Source organism: Cynocephalus volans, chromosome X (genome assembly GCF_027409185.1).
Source record: "Cynocephalus volans isolate mCynVol1 chromosome X, mCynVol1.pri, whole genome shotgun sequence".
Lineage (NCBI taxonomy): Eukaryota > Metazoa > Chordata > Mammalia > Dermoptera > Cynocephalidae > Cynocephalus > Cynocephalus volans.
The window spans coordinates 36,552,438-36,577,823 of NC_084478.1; the positions used below are offsets into that span (position 1 = coordinate 36,552,438).

The following is a 25,386-nucleotide window of genomic DNA, read 5'->3' on the forward strand; positions in this document are numbered from 1 at the left end:
AGAAAAATGAATTACAAGATCCAAGGTCTGGCTCAAACTGGGATGAGTGGAACAATGTGGGCTCTAGACGAATCCTGACCAGGGATCTAGTGCTGGCTTTGTCAATTACAAGCTCATGATCTTGGGAAACTTGCAAGTTATTCATCTGTAAGGTGAGTCTGCTAAGTCATGCCTATCTTGTAGACGTGTTGGAGTGTATGCATTGTATATAAAGCACAAAGTATACGGATTAGGAAATATTGGGTACTCAATGAATGGCAGTTATCATATGATTATTTTAGTTTTTATATGGCAGTATTATTGTCTATTTTCACAATGATATAATGAGAAACAATATTTTCAAAAGTCTTGCAAACATTTGAGACAATTTAAGCCTATGGTAGTCCCTTGAATTTAGCAGTCTTGTTTTCAAAATTTTTTTAGTGAACTCATTCGGGTTCCCCATGATCACTGGATATAATATGACCGATTTTAACAGAGAAAATACTACCTTCCAATCAGACTTGTTTCTGTCTGTTGGTTGGTTGGTTGGTTTTTATCCACTAGAGAGCAGAGAATATGCAGTGCACGGGAACAAAACAAACATTCTCAAACAATCTAAATAAATCAGGTATCTTTTATTTATACTAAAAGAAATAGTAAACGGAATAAGGCCAACGAAGGATTAAGCAGCTTTTACATTTCTGTTTTTTACTTTTTTATTCTCTCCATGTTGTGATCTCAATTCTTTTACTGTGGGGTTCTTGCACATCTCCACGAAAAAAGTTTGCAAACTGTGTTCACCTACACTGAATCCAGAGCGCAGGACACTTTATATCCTGCCCAGGCAGAGATTTGTCTCTGGCTTACCCACAATCACAAAGTAACTTGTAGGAGCAGCTTTCCATAGTGGAAAGAACATTTGTGTCCCCCTCAAATTCATATGCTGAATCCCTAACACTCAATGGAGTGCTATTTAGAGGTGGGGCTTTTGGGGGGCAATTAAGTTTGGTTGAATCTTAAGGTTGGAGCTAAATCTTTAGCATTAGGGCCCCTAAAAGAAGAAGAGGAGACACTAGATCACTCTCGCTCTCCCTCCCTCTCTCTCTCTCTCTCTCCCTCCCCCCACTCTCTATCTACCTCCTCTCTCTAATCCCACTCTCACTCTCTCTGGCCCCCTCTCTCTATCTCTCCCGTCTCTCTCTCTCTCTGTCTCTCTCTCCCCCCACTATCTATCGCCCCGCTCTTCCCCCCCGCCCCCCTTCCCTCTATCTCCCCCCCCATCTTCCTCTTTTTTGTCTTCACTCTCTCCCTCTTCCTCCATGTGAGGATACAGTGAGAAGGCAACTGTCTGCAAGTTAGGAACGGCATCCTCATCAGGAACCGAACCTGCTGGCACCTTGATCTTGGATATCCCAGCCTTAGGAACTGTGAAAAATCGATTTCTATTGTTTAAGACATCCCGTCTATGGTACTCTGTTAACGCAGCCCCAAAGGACTAACTTACAGAGGTTTGTCTCTCAACTCTGAAGCACACCATCTGAGGGCATGGCCACAGCACACCACTTCCACAAACTCAACCTGCTCACCACCCAGTTTAAATAAAAACTACATCCCTCCGAGGACTTGCATTTGTACAAAGCCCCAAACAGCCTTATTCAGCAAATTTCCACTAGACTGCATCATAAGGCACACCCTCAACCTCACTCATTCTTGTTACTTTACTGATAGGCCAGAGGAGAGTGCAACATCGTGTATGATGGCAGCTTATAGGTTCAAAAGCTCTATGTGAAGGCAGGCTGCGTCTTCTTTATTTCAGCATCCCTAGTACTAGCACAGAACCTTACAAAGAGCAGATGCTCAATTAATGTTTTGTGAATAAAAGAGGCAGTAAACATGAAGTCTAATTTATTAAGATTTAGTTTTTCCTACTATCTGGAATAAGCTAAGATAAACAAAGTATGAATCATTTAATTTGACAAAAGACTAACAGAAATTTGAGAAAGCGAGGATTAACTATGTTCTAATTTTATTTCTCCATTGTATTACCCGCTATTACATTTATTTCTCCACTGTATTTTACTCTAGGGTTCTTTCAAGTGTCTAAGAAAATTCCTATTCTTATATCATATTTTCTTATCTGGGTGATAAAAATACAAACAATTAAACAAACAAACAAACCAACAAAAACACAGACTTCAATAAGGGTGAGAACATTTGCTGGACTAATGGTCCAGGAGACCGTGCCCGCATACGAAGATGACATGCCTGGCTGTGTCTATGGGTGAGGCTGTTTCTTCCTCATCTTCCAAAGGCTCTACGTAATGACATAAGGATTCACAGGTGATGATTTCCTTCATCTTTCCCAAATGCTCCAGGACTTCCGTCTCGCTGGTTTCAACATGTGCTCTTGGACCCCACAGGAATTGATAGCACGGAGGATCACTGTTGGGGACCTGCCGGTACTCTAGGTAATTCAGCCTCACCAAATCTTGAGTGATGAGCTTCCGGGGCTCTCCGTAGATGAGGTGCTTCCTTCCAGCATATACTTTCATCTTATTCAGGCATTTCCAGATGTGTTCCTCAGTGGCACAGTTGCCATTCGTTAAGATCACACCCAGGACAATCATTAGGAGACCTGTCTTGGGAAACCCTCTGCCAGGACGCACCCTCCCGTTGTTGGGAAGTTTCAGTTTGCTGACTAGGTTATACGAGTGCCTGGGTATGTCGACTTCCACCACCTGAACTGCAAAGGCAGCCTCGACGTGTTGGGAGGCCCTCTTGAGGATCTCAGCAAACTGGTGTTTGTATCTACGGTTGATAACCTTCAGCATGTCTGCCTTCATAATGGGCTGTTTCATTCTATACTTGTAGAGCAGGAACTGCGCCAACAAAACAGCCTTCCTCATTAGAGGGTCTTCGCGTGAGTCGTTAGTGGACAGTGGGTCCTCAGAGGTGCTTTTCCTTTCGTCACCTTGGCCTTTGCAACCTTCTTCAGATCTAGTGCAAGAAATGCCTTCAGAAACAGTGGTGGTGGATGGTGCTCTCTGAGGCCCCTCGGAACTGCTACATGACCCAGCAGCAGGCAGGCTCTGGCTATTATCTCCACAAAGAGAAGAGGAGGGAGGGGACTCCTCTGCTGCCGCTGCTGTTGCCTGAGCACCTTTCTCGCAGGCGTGGAGCTTACTTTTCCGTCTCCGAGGCATGATGACTCTGGGGAGGGACAGTGGGAAGGAGTGCTGGCAGGACGGCTGGTGATGCAGGCACCTGGACAAGAGAGAATTGCATCATGTGAGCATCTTCGGCGACAGAGACCACCTTGCCTTTAACCAAGGCACCCTCCGCAGGTTTCTGTGAAGGCACTTCTCTAGAAACCTACATGGCCTCTGTTCTCCTGGTCAGCCTGTCCCCTGACAACCCTGTGGAGGAACTTAGAGTGTGTTCTAGGCTGCATGGTGCCAGCACTGCCTGGGGTGTACTGAGGAGATGGCAGCAGCCGGTAGTGGGTGGCCCTCTGTTCTGGAGGGGGCGGGTCACTTCAGTTCATCATCTGAATGATCCCGTAAATTGTTGCCAGTACTGGGCCCCCTCTATTCTGCTGCCCTTAAGTCGACACCTCAAATCAAAGCCACGTCTCACTGAGACCACAGCGGCAGAACGGAAGGAGCTCTTCGGCCCTTCATTCCACTTAGGGGGCACCCAGCTGAAAGCCGGGCGGACTCCTCTCTGTCATGGGCTGTTTGGGTCTTCAGTTCTCATTCAAGGAATTCACCTGAGCTCCAGATAGTGCCTGTTATACATTTTCTGCTGACCGGTGGCTGCACCCTCACCCCAAAGATACCATCTCATTTAGCTTTAATACAAAGAAGTGAGGGGAAGCCTCAGTCCGACAGCCCTGCTCTGGGCCTGCAAATGATGAATGCAGGGGTGGGGCTCAGATCCTTTGTGTTCTGTTCACTGCCAGGTGGTCCCATCAACCTTTCCTTTGAGCCTTGCCATGGCCTGGAACCTCGCTCTTCCTGCCAGCACCTCCTGAGGCCCCCTAGTTGGATATGAGGGCCGGCTCACCTCCCCATGGTGTCCCAAGGCTGAGAATAGGGGATGGATTTGGTGGTACCCTCCTCGTCGATGTTCCCTTCAGACGTCAGGATCATGCCCGTAACTCAAACCCTCCTACCGTGGACGTTAGGCCGTCCCCTTTAGACAAAATCCCTTACCACCACCAGCAGCAGCACCCCTCTCCCCCCTTCCCCTGTGATACCATATAGGCTTTCCTTTGCTCACTTGAGGACCCTCCTCTCAGACCTAGGACCTCACATTCCTGAGACTCTCCTTGCAGAAGTTAGCCTGACAGCCCTGCCCAGGGCCTCCCAGGGTCGACAGCAGGGGCGGGCTCTGTGCCACCTGACTCTTCTGGGAAGGATAGTCCCCTCAGAACTCACTCCGGGTTCCACTCTTGATTCCCTGCAGGGCATGCTACTCCTTCCTCTGTTGACATCAGGCCCCACCACTCAGGCCCAAACCCTCAGCTTTCTAATATCCTCACATGGGAAAGGACGGCTCACGGAGGCTCGGCCTCCATGTTTGGGACCTGCGGGAGCTGCAAACAGGGGCTGGGTGGGACTCTCGCCTGAGTTTCCCCCCTGGACTCTCAGGGTCCGATTCTCCTCCGCTGAACAGGGGCCTCCCACATTTACCACAGCCCTCCCCTTCCCGAGACTTGAGAGGGAGTTTTGAGCGGCCATCTTGGCCGGCCAACTCCTGTCAGGGCTCCCGAGACTGAGAACGGGGGGCGTGGTGGCGTTGAGGGAGAGGGGCCTGGGCAGTCCTCCTAGGGCTGGTTCTCTCGTTCTCACTCAAGCTCCTCACCTGGACTCCAGCCAGAGCCGGGGACTCCTCGCCCGCTGGCGATGAGGCCTCTGCCTTAGGCAACGTCCCGCACCCTCCTGAGACGCCCTCAGAGGAAGTCAGTGCAACAAGTGCAAGGGCCTCTCAAGGACGATTGCAGGGGCGGCATCTCTGGCGCCCCCGCTGTTCTGGAGTGGGGCTCGCTCAGTCTCCTAGAGGATTCGCGACTCCACTCCTCTTAGAGCCTTAGGCTCTTCCTTCTGCCACCTCCTGCACTGCAAGCCTTTCACATCCCTGACACCCTCCTTCGAGAGGTCAGCCTGACAGCACTGCCTCGGCCCTCTAGTTCTCAGAGCGGGTGAACGGGAGTGCCCCTGTGTGATCGGGTGTTGTTCTCCTTGGTTGGCATTCATCCAGGTCCTTATCCTGGCTCTTGGCTCTTTAACGAAAGCCTAACCGGGAAATGCCACATCCTTGCAAACTCGTGAGCAGGGTCCCGACTTCAAATCGTGCAGAGAATAGGTCTGTGTCCCCGGAGTGATGAGAGATGGGGAAGCCGAAGTAGAAGGCAGAAAGCCAGGGGTAGGAGGTGGCTGTCGTTGACTGCCCTGTTACTTCTCTACATCACTCAGAGGATTCTAAAAGATTTATTTACCTCAGCCGCTGGACTGCGCTGGATAATTTTGTGAGATCCCAACCATGTGAGGTTAACTGACACTGCATAGGTAGACCTTCATATTGGTACCAAATATCGTGTCCTCCTTTTCATTACTCAAGCCTCTCGTCTCTTCTGCTCTTCTTACCACCTTGGCCATGTATTCCAGGGCAGTACGTTGGGCACAAAATCCTATTTTTGTTTAATTGCCTGAGATATATTTTAGGGTAGTGAGGAGAAAAGTGAATAAGATATACAAGGTCATCTTCAGAATGGGAGTAATGGATGAATACAGATCAGAGGTCCACTCTAACTCTGTCACTTACTACCTTGTGAATATGAGAATAATGCAAGTTCTTTTTCTGCCAATTGAATTTCGTAAACCCTGTTATGTACGCAATGTTCATGTCCCTCCAAAATTCAAATGCTGACGTCCTAATTCCCAAAGTGACAGTATTAGAAAGTGGGGCCTTTGGAAGATTATTAGGTTCAGGCGAGGCCACGGGAGTGGGTCCCCCGTGATAGGATCAGTGCTATTATGGGAAGAGACCAGAAAGCTTGCACTCCGTCTCTCTCCACCATGAGAGGAGACAGCAAGAAGTCAGGTGCCTGCAAGGCAGCCCTCACCAGGAACCGAATCTGCGAGCACCTTGATCTTGGACTTTGCGGCCTCTAGAACCTCAGAAAATGAACTTTCTGTGTAAGACGCCCTGTCTGTGGTATTCGGTCTTTGCTGCCTGAACTGGTTAAGACAGATCTTTTTTGTAGGACCATTGGAATATATGTACCGTATAAAAAGCACCTATCATGATGACTCACACCTACTGGGTGTTTAAGAAATGGCAGTGATGATGAATTTTACCCAGATAATACCACCCTCCTTTTGGGGAGTTTTTGTATGTTTGTTTGTTTGTTTGTTTTCTTAATGCCAGATATGTCAGAGAAAATGCAATTTCAAGGAAGTCCAAGGCAGACAAAAAATTACTTTAGCAAGTGAAATTAGATTTTTCCTATTAGGGCATCTGTTATTTTACCTGGAGGTAGGGGGTTCTTTTCCGTCCAGATACAAGTCAGAGCCCCTAGAATTTTTTCAAGTACGAATTCCTTCCGTGCTTCCCAGTTAACCTTCCATCCAAACCGCCTCTACTTTTCTTCATGTCTTCCCCCCCAAAATTTAGCCCTCCTTTACAATCTGCCAAATGACACTCAAGATAACACAATTAGAATACCCTTTTAATGCAGTGGAATCTGGTTCTCCAAGACCAAGGCACAAAGCGGCCAGCACAGTGGCTACTGTTCAAGTCACCTCACCATTATGTATTCAGATACTCCAAAAACACAATGTGCATGGAACACTTAGTTTGTGCACTGTGTTCCACTGCACTGAGAGGAGAGCAAAGACACCATCTCTTCATGCCTGTTTTAGTCCGTTTTGCGTTGCTGTAACAGAATACCTGAAACTGGGTAATTTATAACGAAGAGAAGTTTATTTGGCTTACGAGTCTGTGACACCTGCATCTCGCATGGGCCTCACGCTGCTTCTACTCACGTCGCAAAGTGGTAGACAGCTGGTGGGTACAAGCAGATTACATGGCGAGAGAGGAAGCGAGAGAGAGAGAGAAAGGAGGTGCCAGGGTCCTTTAAACCAGCAGCTCTCACGGGAACTAACCGAGCGAGAACTCACTCCCTACTCCTCCTCCCCTAGGGAGACCATTAATCCATTCGTGATGGATCCGACCCAATGTCTCAATCAGTTTCCAACACTGCCACATTGAGGATCAAATTTCCACATGCTTTTTGGAGGGGACAGCACATCCAAAATCCGTCAATGCCTATGTGGGCTAAATTGTGTCCCCACAAATTTATATGCTAAAGTCCTAACCCCCAGTACCTCACAGAACATCCTTATACTTGGAGATCAGTTCTTTAAAGAGGTGACTGATTTAAAATGTGACATTTCGGTGAGCCCTAAGACATTCTGACAAACATCTTTCTAAGAACACAGAAGGAAATACCAGGGACATAAACACATAAGGAGATAACCATGAGAACAGGCAGGAAGTGGGCAGCCTTCTGCAAACCAAGGGAAAAGGCCTCAGGGAAAACCAATCCTGCAGGCACCTTGATCTTGGACTTCCAGTCTCCACAACTGTGAGACAATTAATTTCACATGTTTAAGCCACCCTGTCTACGGTGATTTGTTATGGCAGCCCTAAGAAACTAATACACTGGCCTACGCAGAGATTTCTTCCTGGATTATCTCTGATGCCAAATTAATCCTTAAGAGCATGCGTTTATGGCTTTCTGTTTGCTCCACTGGCGAGGAAGGAATTCCCACACTCCGTTTCTCTGTTATCCAAACGCAGAACACTGGACACCGGAGAGATGAGGCAGTCACCAGGTAATCACATGTTCTCATACACTCACAGCCTGGGGGAGAAGTTCTCCACCTGTCACACTGGGCATCGGGGGATTGCACTTAGGAACAGAGTAATGAAGTGGGGTTTGTGGGAGGCTGGACTTGTAGATCAAGCGGAAAAGGTGGTCTCCAGTGCCCATGGGAGAATGTGAGTGGCTTGAGTGGCTTGCTTAAATATGTCCACCGATAGGGAGTGGAATAAGGAAGATCTGTGCCTGGTCCCCTTGGTTAAAAACGGTTGTTTGCTAGGGGACCTTATGTGCAAGTGCAGTGTACAGAGGGCAACTTGAAGTTAGGCCATTCGAGGCCCCGCTGGTTTAGCCTCATGTCAATTCAGCATGTATTGTTGGGCATTAATTTTAGTCCTCAAACTTCCGTGCAGTTTCCCTTCCAAGGGCTTTCTCCCCTGAATTTGAGCCACATCATCTGAGGCTCTGGCCTCTGCTCACCAGTCCCACCGTCTCATCTACTGCACTACGCACATTAATTTTCAAAGTTACATCATATCGATTAACTTCCCATTTCCCAACAATCGAACGGCCTTGCCTAAGAGCCTTTGTATTTTACTGCACTCTCTTGGAACACCCCTCTTGTCTCCCATTCTTTTTTCTTGCCTGTAAGTCCAAAGGAGTATATCAACAATCTCCTTTTTGATTTCAGCTTCCAGCTTCTAACATTCTATTGGCAGAAGCTGGGTCTTCACATCAGCATCCCCACTGCTAGCACCGAGCCTTCCAAAGAGCAGATGCTCAGTTGATGTTTGGTGAATAAGAGAGAGAGTGAGCAAGAGGTCTAACTTATTGAGATTTTATTTCTGCTACAATTTTTAATAAGCTAACTATATCAAGGTATAAATAATTTAATTTTACAAAAAATAAACACTAACAAGAATGAGGAAAAACCCAGAATGATCATGTTTTATTTTGTTTCTATTCAGTTATGGCAAGTATTTTTTTGTGGAGTTCTTTCACATTCCCAAGAAAATCCCTATTGTAATGTCATACTTTTTTGTCTGGATGACAAAAAAAAAAAAAAAAAAAAAAAAAAAGGAGAAACCTTAGACTTCAGTAGATGTGGGAGAAGCTCCTGGACGTGGTGGTGCCATATGCCGGGCCACATCGGTAGTGCCAGGCCCAGCTGCAATTTTGGCCCGGACTCTCTCTTTCTCGAATCTCAATGCTTCTTCAAACTGCGTTGAAATGTCACTAGGAACAGTATCATTGACCTTGGCCACAAACTCAAGAAATTTCATTTAGCCGTTTTCGGCACAGGCTCTTGGACCCCACCGGAATTCGTATCGTGTAGGATCACCGTTGGGCACCAGCTGGTACTCCAGGAACTTCAGCCTCAACAAAACTTCGGTGACGAGTTTCCTGGGCTCTCCATAGATGAAGTGCTTCCATCCAGCATATCCTCTCATGATATTCAGGAATTTCCAGATGTCTTCCTCAGGGACACAGTTGACCTTCACAAAGATCCCACCCAGGAGATTCATACAGAGACGTGTTTTGGGTAACCCTCTACCAGCATGAATTCTTGCATTGCTGGAGAGTTTTGGTTTGCTGAGAAGGTCATACGAGTGACTGGTTGAGTCGATTTCCTTCACATCCACTGCAAAAACAACCTCAATTTGTTCAGAAGCCGTCTTCAGGATCTCAGCAACTGCTCCTCGTGCTTCACATCAACAATCTTCAGCATCTCTGCCCTCATAATGGGTTGTTTCATTTTGTACCTGTATAAGAGGAACTCCTCCAACAAACCCCCCTTCACAGTCTGACAATCCGTACATACGCTCTCATCGAAGGTTGAGGCCTCTGAGCAACACGGATATTCTTCATCTTTGCTGTTATCCCCTTCGTTAGATCCTGCGTCAAAAACGTCTGCACAGGTAGTGGTGGTGGATGGTGCTCCCCGAGGTTCCTGGGAAGTTCTACCTGACCCAGCAACAGCTGAGCTCTAGGGAATATCCCTGAGAACAGGAGAGGAAGAGGGGTGGGTCTCTTCTTCTTTCACTGTGGCCCTGGCCCGAGGTCCCCCATGACCCTGGAAATCATCTTCGGCCTGGTGACATGTCTCACAGGTGTGGACCATGAGGCATGATGACCTTGCTCAGAACCAGCAAGCAGGCATTTGGGTAGCAGAACAGATGGTGAGGGCCCACTGAAGGAGGAAGGGCGACAGGGATGGTGAAACGTCACCATGGAAATTCCACCGTGGCTACAACGAAGACTACAAGAAAGGCTCCTGAGAGGGCAGTCTGCAGGGATCTCTCTAGGGTCTTGTTCTCCTGAGACCCTTCTTGCAGAAGTCAGCCTGACAGAACTGCCGAAGGCCTCCCAGAGATTATGGCAGGGGCAGGCTCTGTGCCACCTCACTTTTCTGGGGGTTGTGGTCCTCTAAGTCAGCATGCATGGCTGTGCATTTGATTCCTTGCAGGACATGGGGCACCTCCCTCCTCTGACCTAGGTCTCAAAGCATCAGATCAAGGTTCTGATTCCCTGAGGCCCCAGAAGGAGAAGTCAGGGAATGCTACATGAGGATACCCATCTTCACCGTTCCAGGGGTGACATCAAGAATCAGGCTCTTTGGGGCTCTCTCTGTTCAGGGTAGGGCTGTGCCCTCAGTCCTCGTTCAAGGTTTTCACCTCGACTTCTTGCAGGCACCGGATTTCCTCTTTCGTTCAACGTCAGGTTACTCAATGTACAATAAGGCTCTCATGTTCATGATAAGCCTGTACAATAAGTGAGGAAATACTCAGCCTGACAGCCCTGCTTCAGCCTTCTAGGTCTGAGAGAAGACACAGGCTGGTCTCTCTGTGACTCCATTTATTATGGGGTATTAGTCTCTTCACTTCTCATTCATCAGAGTCTTCGTCTTGGTCCCTGTACCTTCTATGAGAGGCTTTTGGGGAAATGCCATATCACTTCAATCTCTTGATTAGTTTCCCTTCTGCAAACCTTGCAGGGGAAAGGCTGCGTCCCAGGAGTGATGTCAGATGGCGAGGCCAAAGCAGAAGCAGAGAGCCCAGGACGGGTGTCGTGCTGACAGAAAAAAAAGACACACACACACACACACACACACACACACTCACATACACACACACACACATACACACACACACACCCATACTGATTTATGACTTTGCTTCACCAGCCAGACATAGCCACTTATTTATCTTCTCTTCAAATATATCTACTTTCTTTAGGGAAGGACTATGCCTAATGATTTTGTGAGCCCCAAATCTTTTGAGTTTTACCAAAGCTGATTTCGTAGATGATGAAATTGTCAACAAATAACTCCTTTCTCCTTTCACACCTCACATTTACTTTAGTATTTTTATTGCTTATCCCTTGGGCTATGTATTCCAAAACAGTACTTTGGGTATGCTTTTTATCACCTGTAATACATTTTGAGGTAATGAGCAAAAAAATAAATTAGTGACAAAAGGTCTGCCCGAGGCTGGGAGTGGGGACCACTGGGGACTCTGGAGGAATTCAGAGCCGGGGTCTAGTCCAGGGCCTATGCCACTTGCGAGCCTTGTGAATCTGAGAAAATTGCAAGTTCTTCATCTGCAGAATAAATCTGATAAATCCTATCATGAAGGACTTCGGCACTTACGCGATGTGTACGAAACACCTGGCACAGTGTTGGGCAATGGTTGGGTCTTTAATGAACTACCAAGATTATTTTGATCCAAGATGATAACAACCTTCCCTCACAGAATATTACTTCCAGAATATATAAGAGAATATGCAACTGCAAACCACATAGAAATCCACATCACCCCAAATGCTGCTGAGCATAAGAAGTGTGCCCCCATTTGAGCATCCATCATTTAATTTAGTTGTGGGGTTGTGTTCTCTAGCTGGAGGCAAATCAAGTTTCATGTTTTGTGTCGGGGACCGACAACCTCCCTCCAAGGTGCCTTTCCTTCTAAGCCACCTCTATTTCCATTCATTTCATCATCAGCAAAAATCGACCCCTCCAGTAGAAGTTCACAAATTACACTCAGAATAATCTAATGGACATCCCCTTTTTTACTTTTATTTTATTTTATTTTTTTGTCTTTTTCGTGACTGGCACTCAGCCAGTGAGTGCACCGGCCATTCCTATATAGGATCCGAACCCGCAGCAGGAGCATTGCTGCGCTCCCAGCGCCAGACTCTCCCGAGTGTGCCACAGGGTCGGCCCTTGAAATGCCCTTTTAATGGAGTGTGTTCTAGCTAGTCCTAGCCCATGACAAGAGTGACAGTTCTGTGGGTTCTCAGCATCTCATCTCAAGATGGTGTCACTCATATTTCCCAGAAACTCACTCGACATCATGTGCCCAAAACACCCAGTGTGTGCACTGTATTCACGTGCACTGATACATGCGCTTGGGAAGCCTTCCACTCCTACTGCAGATGAGGATTACTTTCTGGTATGCACAAAATTGCAAAGTAACTGTGAGGCACAGTTTCCCATACCTGGCATAGTCTCTGAACGCTGAGATGAAGCATCTGGGGGCCTGGCCTCTTTCCATTCAAACCACCCTTATTTTTATTCATTTCATCACCACCCAAAATCAAGACCTTCTTGAGAGTTGGACGAATTACACTCAAGATAACCTAATTATATCAACGCCCTGTTAGGGAGTGGGCTCTGACTCTCCCAGCACAGGACAAAGAATACTGGCACAGTGGTTCTTGACATCTCATTTCAAGCGAGTATCACCCTTATTTCTCAGAATCAATCTGGAGAAATAGTGCAGAAGACACCTCGCTTGTGCACTCTGGTCACCTACATTGGGTCAAGAGTTCAGGACACTTACCATCCCTGGCCCAGGTGGAGATTCCCTCTGTTTTACCCAAGGTTCCAAAGTAATTGTTAGGAACAGTTTTCCTTCCCACCTTTTAGTCTCTAAACTCTGAGACCCACCATTTGAGGGTCTGTCCCCTGCTCACAGTTCTCACAGCCTTATCTAGCCGACCATTCCGCTTAACTTGAAATATCCTTCTTTAAAGAAATGGTAGTGTCCCAGAGCTTCAAACTGCCTTGCTTCAAGGTATTTCACCTTGACTGCTCTCATCTGGGACCTTCCCTCTAACTCACCCCTTCTTCATACTTGTCATTTAGTTAGATCCTTGAGTCTCACCGTCTTATATAATAGCAGCCTGACTCTCACAATCTGTGGGCAGTGGCTCAGGCTTTTTCCTACCATCCTCAGTACTAGCATGAGGCCTTCCAAAGAAGAGATGCTAAATTAATGGTTGCGGAAAAAGAGAGACAGGAGCAAGATGTCTGATATATTATGATTTAATTTCTCCCACAGTCTTGAATAAGCTAGGGAAATCCAGGTATATAACTCTTAGTTTAACAAAAATACTAAAATAACAACACAACCAAAATTTGCCAACACTTATTTATGATTTTCTCTTTTTCTTGACTGTAGGGATTTGCCAGCAGGATTTGTTTACAGATCCATGAAAATCCCCGTTCCATTGCAATGTTACCATGTTCTAGATTATAAAAAATGATAAAAGTTTTCTACAATTTGTATAATATCAAAACTCTAATTTATACACCTCATTAACAACAATAAATGTGTGGTCCATAGGATTTATAATCTTATGCTCTGAAATTAAGTATGGACGTAAAGAATCAAGTAGAAGGCGATAAAGCATTAATTCCGACAATTTTCTTTGAAACTTGATATCTATACATGTTTTCATGTAAAGGACACGAGGAGGAATGTGTGAATAGTTTATTTGGAATTATTCAATCACCTCAGGTTATCTTATACTTTTCCAAGCTTTTAAAAATCATTTATTGTCTTCCTGTAAGTATTTCCCTGTTTTTTTTTTTATTTTTCCTTTTATTTGAGCTCTGATTTCTGTGGGGTGACCTTGTCCCTTGACCTTAAGTGTTCATAAACTGTTGCATAAATGACAGTGTAAGTTAACTGCCACTCAACCATCATACGTACCCGGCGAATGTTTTCCAATAGTCTTTTTTCAACACGACCTGGTCTGCTGGCATGGAGGGACCATTCCACGTTAGCCTCAAATCAAACAGATAAACGAGGAATACTTTGTGTTCCTTCTCACCCCTTCCTTTTACGTCCAATCGCCAACTATTCAAGTGTTGTTATCCTTTTTTCCTGGTTGTTTTTTTTTTGTTTGTTTTTTGTTTTTTTTTTTCCGATCCAGCTTGGGAGAGTCTTGCTGAACGCCCTTCTCTGGCTTCTAGAAGTGCTGGCTTCTACGTGATGAGGTGTGAGGCTTTCCTTGCCTCTTTTTTCTTACTATCTGAAAGAGCATTCTGAGGAATATTGAAGACATCTTAAGGTCCAGACACTCTCTACTCTGTCTTTCTATTTATTTATTTGTTTGTTTGTTTGTTTCTTTCTTTATTCTGTCCTTCTTTATAGAAACCATCCCCAGCCTCCCCAGATGATTACCATTCTCAAAATGCTTTGTAAGATGGGAGAAAGGGAGTGGAAATATATATATATATGTACATACATATATTAAATATATATATGTGTGTGTGTCTGTGTGTGTGTGTGTGTGTGTGTGTGTGTGTATGTGTGTGTGTATGTATACGTGTATAAATATAGTATATATTTTACTAACCTTTCTTCTGGGCCCCTCCTTTGGCTATTGGAGTTCTGATAGAAGAGGAACTCGAGGTCTGTGTGAAGATAGTAGGATACGTAAGTCTTCTGCCTGCTGATGTGCTTGAAATTGCGGAGTTCACAAGATCTAGTAGTTTTGTACAGAGGGCAAATGAGAGGCACTTTATCCAGTCCCCAAAGAATTTCTAATCGTGTAACTGATAATTCATCTAGAAAAACCTGAATTTTTCATCTTTGAAAAAATGGGGCTTCCTGGACCTCACAGAATATTATTTGTCTACAGTGCTCTTCTATTTTATACTGTGAAGAGGTTTATTATTATGCACAAAAGAGCAGTTGGAAATCTGGTCGCTTGCAATAAACAAGAAGACCTTTACTTGGACAAAGATGTTGCATTAATAAAACACTATGATAATAGAAAATAAGGCTTTGATGCAAGTTGCAAACAAGGTTTTGAAATATGTAAGCAAATAAGTAAAGGAAACAGTATTTGAAAAATCACGACCAAAAAAATTTAGTCATGTAGAACCGGAACACAAAGAAGATGTACACTGCAGTCTTTCCAGTCCGGCCCGGGTCCTCTATTACTTAGAACATTAACTGATTTCTTCAGCTGAGGGTGGAGAATCTCCCTCAGCCTTCTGGTGACATGGGAGAAACTGCTGACTTGGGCCCTGAAAGTTGCACTGGCCGTGACTTTAGTGCAAAACCTGGCTGCATGTAGGTTTTTTCAAAGCCACTTTACAATGGGACGAGAAGACACTGGGGACGATATCATGGACTCTGGCCAAAAAGCACTAACCTTTCATCTTGCTGGTTTCAGCCTGGTCTCCTGAACCCCATAGGAATTCATAGCGTGGAGGTTCACTCTTGTGCACCTGCCACTGCTCCAGGTACTTTTCCTACAGCAAATCTTTGGTGATGAGCTTCCTGGGCTCTTCATATATAAAGTCGCGCTCCCAGTATATACCCAAATCTTATTCAGAAATTCTCAGATCTCGTCTCTCTAATGCAGCTGCCCTTCGTGAGGATCACACCCAGGAGCATCATTAGAGACGGGTCTTAGGCAACACCTTATGAACACTCAGACTCCCATTGTTGGAGAGGTTCAGTTCACTGATAAGAGCATCAAAGTGACTGCTGGGGACATCTTCCTCTCGCTCAAGGCCACAGACAATCTCTGTGCACTCGGAGGTTCTCCTGAAGATTTCAGGGAAATTTCCCTTGCACTTTCTGTTGACAATGCTGCATTTGTAATGGGCTCTTTCATTTTATACTTCTCCAGCAGGAATTGTACCAACCATTAGTGACCCTGATTAGAAAGTCTCTGCATGAGCTCTGGGTGGAGGGTGCTGCCAGGGAGGTGCTTGGTCTTTCCTCATCTTGGCTCTTGGCAGCTTCATCAGATCTTATGCATGAAATACTTGCAGAAGCAGTGGTGACGGACAGGCTCTATGAGACTCCTGGGACACGTCAGCAGCAGGGGAGCCCTGAGGAGTACCTCCCAGAACAGGAGAGAACGAGAAGGGAGACTCTTCTTTCTCTCCTTCAGCGGGCCTTGAGACCCCAGTGGCATTTCCCATGGGCACGGAGCTTACTTTTCCGCCCCGGAGGCAGGACCGTGGTGAGAGACAGCAGACCGGAGTGTGGGCAGGACGGCTCGTAATGCGGGCACCTGGAGAAGGGAGAAGGAGATGGTGTGAGCACTTTCAGCAGGGAGATCCCACCTTGGCTTTAATCAAGGCTCCATCTGCAGATTTCTGGGAGGGCACTGCTCTAGGAAGCCGCAGGGCTCCTGTTCTCTTGGTCAACCTGTCCCCTGATAACCCCGTGGAGGAACTTAGAGTGAGTCTTAGGCTGCAGCTGCCAGCTCAGCTTGGGGCTTAGGGTCTGACAGCCCGGGCTGGTCGTGGAGCTCCCTGCGTTTTGGGGTGGGGAGTCCTCTCCGTTCACATTCAGAATCGTCATGCCAACTGTTGACAGGGCCTGGGACCTTTTTCCTATGCTGCAATAAACATGACACTTCAAAGCTCCCTGGAACCCCTGAAAAGTAAGTGAAGGTGTGTCTCAGTCCACCATCTCTGCCAGGGCTTACCCAGGGCTGTTAACTCTGGGGGACCCTCTGTGTTCTGGGATCGATGGATTCTCATTCTTATTCAGAGATCTTATCTTGGCTCCCCGTAGGGTCTGGGACCCAACCTTCCACTCTCTGGTGGCTTCACCTAAACACTAAGGATCTTTCCCTTAGACCCAATACAAAGAAGCAATGTGGAAGCCTCTGGCTGACAGCCCTGCCCTGGGCCGTCAAGTACTGAAGGCAGGAGTGGGGCTGGATTTCTTGTTGTCCCCTGTACTGGGAGGGAATGTTGTGGTCCCCTCCGCCTTCACTCGGTCTCCTCCTTCTGACTCCTGAGAAGGCCTGTAGCTTCTCTTTTCTTTGACCTGGGGGCATCTCCTCATGGTAAGGTACTGAACTCTCTGAGACCCAATAGAGGAAAGTGAGGGCAGCTTTATTTGGCCACACCTGCCTGTAGCCCCTCAAGACAGAGAGCTGTGGCAGGCAAGGTCTGGCCTTGTGAAGGTTGGACCTCACCGGTCTTAGGTGAGCTTCCTAGTGTGACTCGTAGGAGGGACTAAAATTCCTCCTTCTCTTGGCCTGTTACTGTCCGCCTCAGAACAAGGCCCTCATTTCTCTGTCATCCTGAGGAGGAATTGAGGGCTGCCTCTGCTCCACGTGTCATCTATGCCTGCATCTCCCAGGACTAACGGTAGGGGAGAGATTATGTGCCTTCCCCGTTGTTACGAGTTGTTTGTTCCAGCCCTTCCTCAGGGCCCTCACCCAGACCGGTGGCACAATCTGGAAATTTTCCCAATGCTGACTCAGCCAGCCTCAGACCAAGATCCTCACCCCCCACAGTCCTCAGAGATGGAAGTCACAGGGAGTCACATCCATCCACAACTGTCTGGGTATTCTGAGAGCTAACAGCAGGGGAAAACCTCTATGGGACTCCACTGTTCTGGGGTTGGTGACCCTTTTAGTTCTCACTCAGTCAGCGTCTGGTCCTCCACCCTGTAGTGACCTGAGTCCTCTAGAGCTGAAAGTGAGTGGGTGACACATGTGGTTATCCCTTCCTGGGCCTTCCCAGGTCAGAAAGGGGCAGGACTTTGTGGGTTCCTCTCTTTTCGGGGTTGGATGCTCCCCTTAGTCCTCACTCAGGGTCCTTGCACTGAACTCTCATATGACCTAGAGTCCTATCCCCTTATACTATGGCCTTTATTTCCCGAGACTACCCAGAGGGTGTAAGAGTTGCCTCATCTGGGTAGAGCTGCCTGTGCTCACCCATGGCTGACCGAGGAAGGATTCTGTGATGTTCCTGCTTATACGGTTTGAGTGGTTCCTTCCGTCCTCAGGCTCCTCAGCTTGACCCTTGGCATGACCTGGAATTCCTCCCTGTGCTAGCCTGAGGCTGGCCCCTTAGACCAAGCGCCTCACATCCTTAAGATGGCCAAAAGGGAAGTGAATGGGACTCATCAGGAAAGCAATTCCAGGTCTGCCAAGGACCGATATCAGGGGCAGGGCTCTGTGTGGCCACATTTGCTCTGGGAAGGGTACCATCATCCACATTTAGGGTCATCAACTTCAGTCCTGTTGTTTTTTCTTTTTTCCTTTTTATTCTTTTCAAAGATGACCGGTAATGGGATCCCAACCCACGGCCCGGCGTCGTCAGCACCATGTTCTCCCAAGTGAGCCAACCGGCCACCCCTATACAAGGATTCGAACCGGTGGCCTTGGTGCCATCAGCACCACACTCTCCCATGTGAGCCATGGGCCGACCCTCGACCTCAGTCCTCTTAAGGACTAGTTTTCCACCCTCAGCTGAATGGAGCAGCTCCCATTAGACTAAGGGCTTCACAACCCTGAGACCACTCCCACATGAGATGAGGGGGCACTTCAGCCTGCTAGCTTTGCCCTGCGCCTCTTAGGGCTGACGGCAGAGGCAGAACACGGTGCATTCCCTCTGTCCTTGGGTGAGTGGACCCCACTCTCCTCAAACATGGTCTCACTTTGACTCCGGACCAGACAGACCTGGAACCCACTCTCCACTGACCTGAGGCCACGCTCCTCAGACCAAGGCCATCACCTTTCCGGAATCTCCAAAGTAGAAGTCAGCAGGAACCACAATTACTCATGGTTGTTGGGGTCTTCTGAGGAATGACAGCAGGGTCAGAATTGTATAAGACTGCACACTTTTGGAGTTGGTGGTTCCCTCAGTCCTCATTCAGGTTTCTCTCCTTGACTCGGTGTGGGACCTGGGACGCCTCTCTACTGACCAGAGTCTGCCGGCCTCACACCGGGGCTTCCACCTTTCTAAGAAACCAGAGGGGGAATGTCAGGGTGCTGCACTTTGGATAATTCTGCCTGGGAACTCTGTCTGGCCCGCTCTGTTATGGGGAATCTAACCATCAGCACTCAGTGTCCTTAACTTAAATCTAGTTAGGGCCTGTTAGGATCTCGTACCTGGGCACAAGCGAAGCTACTACCACCACTTCAAGGCCTTTACCTCCCTCAGACACCAGGAGGGGCAACAGAGGAAATGAGGGGCCAACCAAGGCACAAAGCAAGATATAGTTTAGGAGGCCCCTACTGTTCTGGGGTGAGCAGTTCCTCATTTCTCATTTAGGGCCCCTACCTTGATATTTATCACAGGCCGAGATTTCTCCCTCACTGACCTGAGGGTACCACACTTACCAAAGGCTCTTATGTCCCTGAGAACCTTGAAGAATAAATGAGATTCACTGCTTAAAGCTCTGCCTGAGGCCCTCTAGGTCTGACAGTAGGCTGGAGCTTGTTTTTTAGTGACCCCTATATTCTAGGCCACTGGTCTCCAGAGCCTTTAATTATGGTGGTCCACAGCTTGCCTCCTTTCTCTGATTAAAAGCTTCGGGGAAATGTCACACCCCATTGAGCAGGTTCTCTCCTGCAAACCTTGCAGAGAATGGCTCTCTGTCCTAGGCTCCATGTGAGATGGGGAAGCTATAACAGAAGGCAAGAGGCCTAGGACAGGTGGTGGGCTGTTAGAGAAAAAAACATTCTTATCTATTCCTTCACGTCACCAGCCACACATAGCCAGACATGTAGTTTGCTGAGAAGAGATTTAATTTCTACAGGGAGAGGGCAGAGCAGGATGATTTTGTGAGCTCCTCTCCTTTTTAGGTTGTCTGACATTGCGAAGGTAGATGATCATTTTGTCACTGGATATGATGTTTTCTTTTCTTTATATATACCATCTATTTATTCAACATTATTATTACTCTAGCTGTGTAACACAAAATTGAAATGGGGACAGGGTCCTTTTTATCCTCTGAGATGCACTTTGCAGTGGTAAGCAGAAAAATGAATTACAAGATCCAAGGTCTGGCTCAAACTGGGATGAGTGGAACAATGTGGGCTCTAGACGAATCCTGACCAGGGATCTAGTGCTGGCTTTGTCAATTACAAGCTCATGATCTTGGGAAACTTGCAAGTTATTCATCTGTAAGGTGAGTCTGCTAAGTCATGCCTATCTTGTAGACGTGTTGGAGTGTATGCATTGTATATAAAGCACAAAGTATACGGATTAGGAAATATTGGGTACTCAATGAATGGCAGTTATCATATGATTATTTTAGTTTTTATATGGCAGTATTATTGTCTATTTTCACAATGATATAATGAGAAACAATATTTTCAAAAGTCTTGCAAACATTTGAGACAATTTAAGCCTATGGTAGTCCCTTGAATTTAGCAGTCTTGTTTTCAAAATTTTTTTAGTGAACTCATTCGGGTTCCCCATGATCACTGGATATAATATGACCGATTTTAACAGAGAAAATACTACCTTCCAATCAGACTTGTTTCTGTCTGTTGGTTGGTTGGTTGGTTTTTATCCACTAGAGAGCAGAGAATATGCAGTGCACGGGAACAAAACAAACATTCTCAAACAATCTAAATAAATCAGGTATCTTTTATTTATACTAAAAGAAATAGTAAACGGAATAAGGCCAACGAAGGATTAAGCAGCTTTTACATTTCTGTTTTTTACTTTTTTATTCTCTCCATGTTGTGATCTCAATTCTTTTACTGTGGGGTTCTTGCACATCTCCACGAAAAAAGTTTGCAAACTGTGTTCACCTACACTGAATCCAGAGCGCAGGACACTTTATATCCTGCCCAGGCAGAGATTTGTCTCTGGCTTACCCACAATCACAAAGTAACTTGTAGGAGCAGCTTTCCATAGTGGAAAGAACATTTGTGTCCCCCTCAAATTCATATGCTGAATCCCTAACACTCAATGGGGGGCAATAAAGTTTGGTTGAATCTTAAGGTTGGAGCTAAATCTTTAGCATTAGGGCCCCTAAAAGAAGAAGAGGAGACACTAGATCACTCTCGCTCTCCCTCCCTCTCTCTCTCTCTCTCTCCCTCCCCCCACTCTCTATCTACCTCCTCTCTCTAATCCCACTCTCACTCTCTCTGGCCCCCTCTCTCTATCTCTCCCGTCTCTCTCTCTCTCTGTCTCTCTCTCCCCCCACTATCTATCGCCCCGCTCTTCCCCCCAGCCCCCCTTCCCTCTATCTCCCCCCCCATCTTCCTCTTTTTTGTCTTCACTCTCTCCCTCTTCCTCCATGTGAGGATACAGTGAGAAGGCAACTGTCTGCAAGTTAGGAACGGCATCCTCATCAGGAACCGAACCTGCTGGCACCTTGATCTTGGATATCCCAGCCTTAGGAACTGTGAAAAATCGATTTCTATTGTTTAAGACATCCCGTCTATGGTACTCTGTTAACGCAGCCCCAAAGGACTAACTTACAGAGGTTTGTCTCTCAACTCTGAAGCACACCATCTGAGGGCATGGCCACAGCACACCACTTCCACAAACTCAACCTGCTCACCACCCAGTTTAAATAAAAACTACATCCCTCCGAGGACTTGCATTTGTACAAAGCCCCAAACAGCCTTATTCAGCAAATTTCCACTAGACTGCATCATAAGGCACACCCTCAACCTCACTCATTCTTGTTACTTTACTGATAGGCCAGAGGAGAGTGCAACATCGTGTATGATGGCAGCTTATAGGTTCAAAAGCTCTATGTGAAGGCAGGCTGCGTCTTCTTTATTTCAGCATCCCTAGTACTAGCACAGAACCTTACAAAGAGCAGATGCTCAATTAATGTTTTGTGAATAAAAGAGGCAGTAAACATGAAGTCTAATTTATTAAGATTTAGTTTTTCCTACTATCTGGAATAAGCTAAGATAAACAAAGTATGAATCATTTAATTTGACAAAAGACTAACAGAAATTTGAGAAAGCAAGGATTAACTATGTTCTAATTTTATTTCTCCATTGTATTACCCGCTATTACATTTATTTCTCCACTGTATTTTACTCTAGGGTTCTTTCAAGTGTCTAAGAAAATTCCTATACTTATATCATATTTTCTTATCTGGGTGATAAAAATACAAACAATTAAACAAACAAACAAACCAACAAAAACACAGACTTCAATAAGGGTGAGAACATTTGCTGGACTAATGGTCCAGGAGACCGTGCCCGCATACGAAGATGACATGCCTGGCTGTGTCTATGGGTGAGGCTGTTTCTTCCTCATCTTCCAAAGGCTCTACGTAATGACATAAGGATTCACAGGTGATGATTTCCTTCATCTTTCCCAAATGCTCCAGGACTTCCGTCTCGCTGGTTTCAACATGTGCTCTTGGACCCCACAGGAATTGATAGCACGGAGGATCACTGTTGGGGACCTGCCGGTACTCTAGGTAATTCAGCCTCACCAAATCTTGAGTGATGAGCTTCCGGGGCTCTCCGTAGATGAGGTGCTTCCTTCCAGCATATACTTTCATCTTATTCAGGCATTTCCAGATGTGTTCCTCAGTGGCACAGTTGCCATTCGTTAAGATCACACCCAGGACAATCATTAGGAGACCTGTCTTGGGAAACCCTCTGCCAGGACGCACCCTCCCGTTGTTGGGAAGTTTCAGTTTGCTGACTAGGTTATACGAGTGCCTGGGTATGTCGACTTCCACCACCTGAACTGCAAAGGCAGCCTCGACGTGTTGGGAGGCCCTCTTGAGGATCTCAGCAAACTGGTGTTTGTATCTACGGTTGATAACCTTCAGCATGTCTGCCTTCATAATGGGCTGTTTCATTCTATACTTGTAGAGCAGGAACTGCGCCAACAAAACAGCCTTCCTCATTAGAGGGTCTTCGCGTGAGTCGTTAGTGGACAGTGGGTCCTCAGAGGTGCTTTTCCTTTCGTCACCTTGGCCTTTGCAACCTTCTTCAGATCTAGTGCAAGAAATGCCTTCAGAAACAGTGGTGGTGGATGGTGCTCTCTGAGGCCCCTCGGAACTGCTACATGACCCAGCAGCAGGCAGGCTCTGGCTATTATCTCCACAAAGAGAAGAGGAGGGAGGGGACTCCTCTGCTGCCGCTGCTGTTGCCTGAGCACCTTTCTCGCAGGCGTGGAGCTTACTTTTCCGTCTCCGAGGCATGATGACTCTGGGGAGGGACAGTGGGAAGGAGTGCTGGCAGGACGGCTGGTGATGCAGGCACCTGGACAAGAGAGAATTGCATCATGTGAGCATCTTCGGCGACAGAGACCACCTTGCCTTTAACCAAGGCACCCTCCGCAGGTTTCTGTGAAGGCACTTCTCTAGAAACCTACATGGCCTCTGTTCTCCTGGTCAGCCTGTCCCCTGACAACCCTGTGGAGGAACTTAGAGTGTGTTCTAGGCTGCATGGTGCCAGCACTGCCTGGGGTGTACTGAGGAGATGGCAGCAGCCGGTAGTGGGTGGCCCTCTGTTCTGGAGGGGGCGGGTCACTTCAGTTCATCATCTGAATGATCCCGTAAATTGTTGCCAGTACTGGGCCCCCTCTATTCTGCTGCCCTTAAGTCGACACCTCAAATCAAAGCCACGTCTCACTGAGACCACAGCGGCAGAACGGAAGGAGCTCTTCGGCCCTTCATTCCACTTAGGGGGCACCCAGCTGAAAGCCGGGCGGACTCCTCTCTGTCATGGGCTGTTTGGGTCTTCAGTTCTCATTCAAGGAATTCACCTGAGCTCCAGATAGTGCCTGTTATACATTTTCTGCTGACCGGTGGCTGCACCCTCACCCCAAAGATACCATCTCATTTAGCTTTAATACAAAGAAGTGAGGGGAAGCCTCAGTCCGACAGCCCTGCTCTGGGCCTGCAAATGATGAATGCAGGGGTGGGGCTCAGATCCTTTGTGTTCTGTTCACTGCCAGGTGGTCCCATCAACCTTTCCTTTGAGCCTTGCCATGGCCTGGAACCTCGCTCTTCCTGCCAGCACCTCCTGAGGCCCCCTAGTTGGATATGAGGGCCGGCTCACCTCCCCATGGTGTCCCAAGGCTGAGAATAGGGGATGGATTTGGTGGTACCCTCCTCGTCGATGTTTCCCTCAGACGTCAGGGTCATGCCCGTAACTCAAACCCTCCTACCGTGGACGTTAGGCCGTCCCCTTTAGACAAAATCCCTTACCACCACCAGCAGCAGCACCCCTCTCCCCCCTTCCCCTGTGATACCATATAGGCTTTCCTTTGCTCACTTGAGGACCCTCCTCTCAGACCTAGGACCTCACATTCCTGAGACTCTCCTTGCAGAAGTTAGCCTGACAGCCCTGCCCAGGGCCTGCCAGGGTCGACAGCAGGGGCGGGCTCTGTGCCACCTGACTCTTCTGGGAAGGATAGTCCCCTCAGAACTCACTCCGGGTTCCACTGTTGATTCCCTGCAGGGCATGCTACTCCTTCCTCTGTTGACATCAGGCCCCTCCACTCAGGCCCAAACCCTCAGCTTTCTAATATCCTCACATGGGAAAGGACGGCTCACAGAGGCTCGGCTTCCATGTTTGGGACCTGCGGGAGCTGCAAACAGGGGCTGGGTGGGACTCTCGCCTGAGTTTCCCCCCTGGACTCTCAGGGTCCGATTCTCCTCCGCTGAACAGGGGCCTCCCACATTTACCACAGCCCTCCCCTTCCCGAGACTTGAGAGGGAGTTTTGAGCGGCCATCTTGGCCGGCCAACTCCTGTCAGGGCTCCCGAGACTGAGAACGGGGGGCGCGGTGGCGTTGAGGGAGAGGGGCCTGGGCAGTCCTCCTAGGGCTGGTTCTCTCGTTCTCACTCAAGCTCCTCACCTGGACTCCAGCCAGAGCCAGGGACTCCTCACCCGCTGGCGATGAGGCCTCTGCCTTAGGCAACGTCCCGCACCCTCCTGAGACGCCCTCGGAGGAAGTCAGTGCAACAAGTGCAAGGGCCTCTCAAGGACGATTGCAGGGGCGGCATCTCTGGCGCCCCTGCTGTTCTGGAGTGGGGCTCGCTCAGTCTCCTAGAGGATTCGCGACTCCACTCCTCTTAGAGCCTTAGGCTCTTCCTTCTGCCACCTCCTGCACTGCAAGCCTTTCACATCCCTGAGACCCTCCTTGCAGAGGTCAGCCTGACAGCACTGTCTCAGCCCTCTAGTTCTCAGAGCGGGTGAACGGGAGTCTCTGTATGGCCCCTGTGTGATCGGGTGTTGTTCTCCTTGGTTGGCATTCATCCAGGTCCTTATCCTGACTCCTGGCTCTTTAACGAAAGCCTAACCGGGAAATGCCACATCCTTGCAAACTCGTGAGCAGGGTCCCGACTTCAAATCGTGCAGAGAATAGGTCTGTGTCCCCGGAGTGATGAGAGATGGGGAAGCCGAAGTAGAAGGCAGAAAGCCAGGGGTAGGAGGTGGCTGTCGTTGACTGCCCTGTTACTTCTCTACATCACTCAGAGGATTCTAAAAGATTTATTTACCTCAGCCGCTGGACTG

General features: G+C 47.6%; 2 protein-coding genes and 1 pseudogene across 2 annotated transcripts; all 3 read right to left on the bottom strand.

Annotated features, from left to right (window-relative positions):
• Positions 1 to 2,204: 2,204 nt before the first annotated feature.
• LOC134367863 (melanoma-associated antigen B5-like) lies at positions 2,205 to 4,133 on the bottom strand. The gene is made up of 2 exons (XM_063084536.1): positions 4,048 to 4,133; positions 2,205 to 3,246 (listed from the first exon to the last, which is right to left on the bottom strand). Exons 1-2 carry the CDS (start codon positions 4,131 to 4,133, stop codon positions 2,205 to 2,207), a joined length of 1,128 nt encoding a protein of 375 aa, XP_062940606.1.
• A 4,825-nt stretch (positions 4,134 to 8,958) lies between these two features.
• On the bottom strand, positions 8,959 to 16,485 carry LOC134367865 (melanoma-associated antigen B5-like; annotated as a pseudogene).
• Positions 16,486 to 22,083: 5,598 nt separating this feature from the next.
• Positions 22,084 to 24,012, bottom strand: LOC134367866 (melanoma-associated antigen B5-like). The gene is made up of 2 exons (XM_063084537.1): positions 23,927 to 24,012; positions 22,084 to 23,125 (listed from the first exon to the last, which is right to left on the bottom strand). Exons 1-2 carry the CDS (start codon positions 24,010 to 24,012, stop codon positions 22,084 to 22,086), a joined length of 1,128 nt encoding a protein of 375 aa, XP_062940607.1.
• Positions 24,013 to 25,386: the final 1,374 nt, after the last annotated feature.